At 37.5% G+C, this 6,413-nt stretch overlaps 1 protein-coding gene across 1 annotated transcript in view; it reads left to right on the forward strand.

The window, feature by feature from the left end:
- The window catches only part of sntb1 (syntrophin, basic 1), a 54,346-nt gene that overhangs the window by 22,346 nt on the left and 25,587 nt on the right, over nucleotides 1-6,413 (forward strand). The window contains exon 2 of the mRNA XM_032518126.1: nucleotides 2,277-2,514. Coding sequence (XP_032374017.1) covers nucleotides 2,277-2,514 — 238 coding nt within the window. The remainder of the gene's footprint in view (nucleotides 1-2,276; nucleotides 2,515-6,413) is intronic.

The following is a 6,413-nucleotide window of genomic DNA, read 5'->3' on the forward strand; positions in this document are numbered from 1 at the left end:
TGCTTAAATAATGCAATTGCAAAAAAAAATGTAAAAAAAAATTCAAGGGGGGGTAGTTGGTTATTTGTTGCCATATGGCAACAACGCGCATTTGTGGAAAGTGCCAAAAAGTCCATTATTTCTTTAAAAACATGCTTTTATTGAAATAAGTACCAAACAAATTCCTTATATTTTTCAACATGATATCCCAATGTGTTTACAGTCAAATTAGTTTAGTTTTAATTTTAGTTTTTGATATTATTAATAATAACACTGTAAAAGTCTGTCTATACACCTGAAGAAGACACATGGATACAATGTACTTGATTATGGCAAAATAAGCACACCACTGACTAAACTACAATTACTGAACTATATGGCCACTGAAAACATATTTCTATACCTAATCTTCCTTTAGGAACTCCTTATTTAAACCAGAAGGGTTTATTGACTATAAATGTCATTGGACCAACAGATAATTTGAATGCGCCAACATGATTTCCTTTGGAGTAACTCATTTTTATTGGTGAGCAATTCATTTACATTAGTGTGTAATTAATAATTTAGATAACATATTACAAAATGGCTGGAATAACATAATATAAATACATTTTATGTTTTTCTTTCAAAATACTATAAATAATTGCAAACATAGGGTTAGAGTAGCCTAAAGTTATAGTAATTCAATTGAGCCCATTAGGCAAAATGTACACATTTCACGTCAATATTTGCATAATGTTGCCATTGGCAACAAATTAATTTTAGCCTTTTACAGAAAAAATACAACATTTTAACTGGTTTAAATGATGAAAAATTAAAGTTTGCTTATTCCAGATTTTTTTTTTTCAAAGAAATGCTTCTAAAATTGAGAAAAACAACGACATTTTGGCTGATCCTGGAGCGTGAGCCTTAGTGTGGCACATGTCCGGAAAAGGGGGGGGGGGGGACAGGACTCTTGGGGTATGTGAAGTCATCAAATGTGTACAACTTCAAAATAAAAGACCTATATACACACAATTAAACAAAAAACAATGCATTTTACATGGTTTATTGTGAAAAACACTAAGAAAAAGAATTTGTTGCCATATGGCAACAACATGCAATAGAGGCCTAAGTCAGGAAATATTGGAGGCTGTGGGGGTAGCGTCAGTGTTTTTGATGCCATAACTCTTTTCATGCTGTCTGCCTGTAGCAGCAGAGACAAGGTGTGAATCATCAGTGCAATTAAAAGCATGAATACATTACAGCATATATTTTAGAAATGTACTGAGTGGTAAACCTGAGGCAGCTTTCACTATCAGCATTTTAACTGTTAGTTCAAATTGACAGCAGAGAGGGCTAACTGTACCAGCTCATTGGACGGTAATCATTTGATCAACAGAGCTTCCGGTTCTCTGTGCAACAAGCATGCTGTGCCTTATTTGCATAGTCTTCAATTATAGAATCAAGTTGTACATACATTTATTTTAATGTGTAACTTATGGACTAAGGTCTACTATAAAGAAAACCCACCCTTGCAAACCTGAACCAGCAATTGAACAGTCTCATAGTGAAAGAAATGTCACATTGGCAAGTTTCCAGACTACCCGTACCATCCTCAGTTTAAGCATAATTTATGCAGAGATATATTACAGAAAGTTATCTTTCTATCTGCTGCCACGTGACCGGATCTTTAATACTTGCCAAATGCCTCAGAGGTTAAACAGTTTCTGTTGCGTATACACATATGTGTTGTATCATCACATCCTTCCTCTGACCTGTAACAGATTCTACTCAGATTGGAAATGGCCTATGTGTTAAATGCTGTTGAAACAATGGTAATGTCAATTGTCTTCAGTGTAAAGTGCACAGAATTCAGTGAATGTGATTTCAAAAATCTTTTGAAACTAATGTATGCAGTTGTGCTATACAGGTGTAGTGCCACTGGATGAATAAGTATGAATACAGAATTAGGATTACATTTTCTTGTTTGTGAAAAAGTAAATTAATTTATTAAGCATTTAATAAACACAGTGCACAGCATACTGGAGATAGGGAAATGATTTGCATCTAGGGAATGAGTTAGTCAGTCATCTGTGTGTGTTGCTCACACAAATATTCTACCAAACCATGCTGCAGAAATCTACTGAGTTAAATATTTCTTTCTTTTTTGGCAATTAATATGTCCAAATCAACCCCCCACCTTGACCAAGGGTATCCACAGAACATCTAAATCTCTAAATATGCCACTGCCAGTTCAACCGTGTTTACCATGTCTTACTATCTACTGGAAATGTCTGTCTTCCTCTTCTGCCCAGTGAAGTACATGCGCGAGGCCACACCGTACGTGAAAAAGGGCTCCCCTGTGTCTGAGATCGGCTGGGAAACACCCCCTCCTGATTCTCCCCGTCTCTGCAGCTCTCCCATCACCTCCTCATCTGAACCTCCGAGCTCTCCTGCCCAGCCCTCCCTGTCTCTGCAGGGCGACAGGAGGTGCATACCACTCAAGATGTGTTGTGTAACCCGAGCCATGACCACACCAGACCCTGAGAACAGGCAGGTGAAACGCACACACACACACACACACACACACACACACACGCACACACACACACAGAAGACAGTACTCTGGAAATGCTGCTGTCTCTATTATTACGTCTCACATTGTTCATGTGTAATTGTTTTTAAAGATGTAATCTTCAGTAGGAAAGGCTGAAAGCCACAGACAGGATGGAAAGTATTGACAACGGAGTAACAGGTGGTTGGTTTTATTACAGAAAATTGCCAGTCTTATTCTTTAAAAACTAAAATGAAAAATAATTTTTGCTAAAAAATCAGTATGTACTACACTTTGACTTTAATCCAATGCACCCTGGATTGAAGTCAAAGTGTAATACAGTGAGTGAGAGTAGTGAGTCGTGTGTGGGTAGTGGCAAACCCGAGTTCAGTGCCTAAACTAGCTCAGAGGCTTAGCTTAAAAAATGACTCTTGCAAAGGCTACAGAGTTAAAACAACCAAAAGTTTAACCTTAATGACCCGAAGGTTAATCCAGTCTTCTGTGTACCTTTACTCAACAGTATGACAGCGAGCAAATAGAAAAGCATTCCAGTGTATGCAGCCTTTTTTCTGCCATCCTGAAGGGGTAAACCAATACTGTTGTCTCAGTCTTTTTCAGACATTTGAAGTGGCACTTCAACATAATATTATCATATTATATATATTATAATTCTCAGTCAGCGGGGGGTGGTCTGTTAGGAGGTCCCGTCAAAATAATTGGTTGGAAATATGACAATTCCCCAATAATACAGCATGGCGACAAAGAGAGATTTACTGTTTGAACATTTTTGGTGTCCCAGTCTGTGAATGTGTGCGTTGTCTCTCACGCTGTTTCTCTCTAACCACGTTGTTTTCCTTCCTGCTTGTCTTTTTCTTACTTATTTGTTTTCCGCCCCTTTTGTCTTCTCGCTGTCCTCTCCCTTTTTATTCATTGTCTCTCTCGCTCACATATCTCAGCTCAATTCTCTTCTTCCATCTCCATCCTCTACCCATTATTGTGTCTCTCTTAAATTTATTTCTTTTTCTCTCTATACAGTTCTCAGTGTCTCTCTATCGTTCCAACCCTCCATCCACGTGTGTCCCTCTCTGCATAATGTATGATTTTAGAAGTGTGAAATAGTTGAACCTCACTAAACTTCAAAGCTTCAGACGATGGAGTCAACATCAAAGTCAAGTCCTAACACTGAGCAAGTCCCTCCGTCTGTACATACGTTATTAGATGGCTCAACTGTAAAATGTAAATGCTAACACACGTGCACACACACACACACACACACACACACACACACACACACACACACACGACACAACACAGCACACACACACACATATACACACACACACACACACAAACAATTAATGAAAACATTCTTGTCACAAAATGACAAATAAGAATACCATCCACACGCGGAGCTGATCGTTCTCTGTTGACTGACAGTCTTGTGTGATAAAACTTTTATTTCCTTTTAAAATATGAAATACAAAGATTCATTATTTTTGAAAGATGGAAATGCTTTTCCTTTCTGGATATGTCCAGAGTAAGCTGTTTCCCCTCTCTCATAATTATTATGCTCAGATACTTTAATGGCCTCTCTGCTCTCCACACTTAGCGCTCAGACATGAGAGTGGTATTGTTCTGAAAATGTCGAACTACTGCTTTAAAGCTACATTTCAACAGGCTGTCAAGATCTGGTAAAGCAGGACCCACCTTAAGGGGTTATTGGCTTCTCCCCCCGTCTTCAAATTAAACTTGAAAAATATCAGTCTCCCTTTGGTGCAGTGTTTTAGGAAAAAACTTTCTTGACTCGAAAAATAACAGAAAGCTTCCTGGTGGAAATAGCTTGTCGAAAGTGATCTGACATAAAATTTGCAACATATAGAAGTTTTTTTTCGATACAAAGCTTGTGTAGACATCAATGAGGACATAGTTGGAGTTCATGCTGTGGTTGGCAATTTCTTCTTGGATAGATAGTTTTGCCTAAAAATGGGAATAAACAGTTTTCCCCTTAAAAATATAAAAAGATATTGAATCCCACATTTGAAAATGCTCAGAAAATTTCAGTTGCACTTGCACAAATCTTGGTTTAAGTATTAAACCGTATTAAGAACACAGTGTAGTTGAACATTAATTTTGATGGCTATGACTTTATTGGTCAGCCAGTTAAAGGAATTGGGGTCAATAACCTTTTTTGGTGGCAAAGTGAGTTTTTGCTTTTCACAGATAATAGTGTTTTATGGTTTAATTTGGCAAAATGTACCTTGACCAGCGTGTTTTTAGGAATGTCCTTCTTTATCCTCACAGCAGGGTTTCTTCCCATTTGACTCACTAGTAAATGTTTAGTAAATGTTTGAATGGGAGGACACCCAAGTTGAAGTGTAGCCTGTAATGCCATGAAACTCACATAAAGTCGGATCCTTCTCAGTATCATTGTGTTTATAGAAAATTTAATCAGATAAAGAATTCAGGGCAACTATAAACCAAATCTCTGTTTTTCTTATTTTTGGTTCAGAGCAGGAATGGTTTAAGAGGCTTTATGTTAAGTGACAGGGGAGTCTGGTTTATCTTTTTATACAAGACTCAATGTTGCATCCCCTCAGAGGGTTTCTCTTTTCATTTCAGCAGATGTTGTTTAAACTGTGTGTAAGCCTTTGAGGACAGACAGGAGAGAAGGATATAAGGAAAGGCGGGGCATGATAATAAAAGACAATGAAAGTAGAGGTGAAGGAGTAGAGTATGCAAAAGAGAAAACTTGATTTGCCTTGTTTTAAAACTAAACTAACGTAACGCTCTGTAACACATTCCCCACCTTACTGTAACTTACAAACTATAGGACAAGTGTATACAGTACAACTTCCTGTGACACTGGCGAAAGATTATATATTTTTTAAATCATATCATTACTCTTATCATTTACGGTGTGAATAAAAAGTTTATGAGAAGGTGTGAAGAGACGGGGAAGTGAGAGGAAGAGGAAGTGAGGAGGGATGGAGGAGAACTTGAGAAAAAACGAAAAGACTGAGATGAAGAAAGATAAGGAAAAGGAGAAGAGAGAGATGCCAAAAGACAAGAGGAAAAAATTTATTAGCTGTTTTCTTTCACTATCAGTCTGTGTCATTACTGGGAAACCTGCAGTGTGAATGTGTGAGACTTGGTTATGCACAGAAAACATGTATGGCTGTGTATAAGGAGAAGATGACTCCTGGCAGAACCAACATGGTAATCACTATATGATATACCTTGACAGCTTTTTGAAAGGATTAAGACTTACTCTCTCTCTCCAGTTCTCTATCATAGGTCGTGTAAACATGCATACTATGTTAGAGAATCTATATACTAGTGCAGGGGAATTGGCCTTATGACTTGAATGATACAACCTCTTACTTTGGGATCCTAGTACTGATCTCTTTAGTTGTCTCCATTATGACTAAAGGAGAGAACCTGTTTGTATTCCATATCTCATTGTGTGAATGCTGATTCAGCAGTATTGTCAGATTCTTTATTCTTCAACTTTCTTCTGTCGCTTCTAACTTCTACATACATTCATCTACAAAAATGAATCGTACAAACATTCAAATATCAAAATGTTTAGCTGCTTAAGGATGTGATGGCAGCTATTCAACTTGTTTCTTTTAGTTATAACTGTGGTAATGCCGATTCGGCAGCATTCTCTTTCTTTATTATTTTTCTTCTTCCATACGTTTTTTGGTCGTCTCTTTTGCAAACATTCTGCTACAACAACCATTCAATATCAAAATGTTCAGCTCTTTAGGGACAGTATTGCTCCGCATCAACTATTTTGCTGCTATTTATACTTTTTAAATTAGGCTTCATTAAAAAAGAATTACATGGAAAGGTTGATGTGGCTCGGGAAAGGGAAGTTTGGGGTCCCCTACTGGAG

Source organism: Etheostoma spectabile, chromosome 6 (genome assembly GCF_008692095.1).
Source record: "Etheostoma spectabile isolate EspeVRDwgs_2016 chromosome 6, UIUC_Espe_1.0, whole genome shotgun sequence".
Lineage (NCBI taxonomy): Eukaryota > Metazoa > Chordata > Actinopteri > Perciformes > Percidae > Etheostoma > Etheostoma spectabile.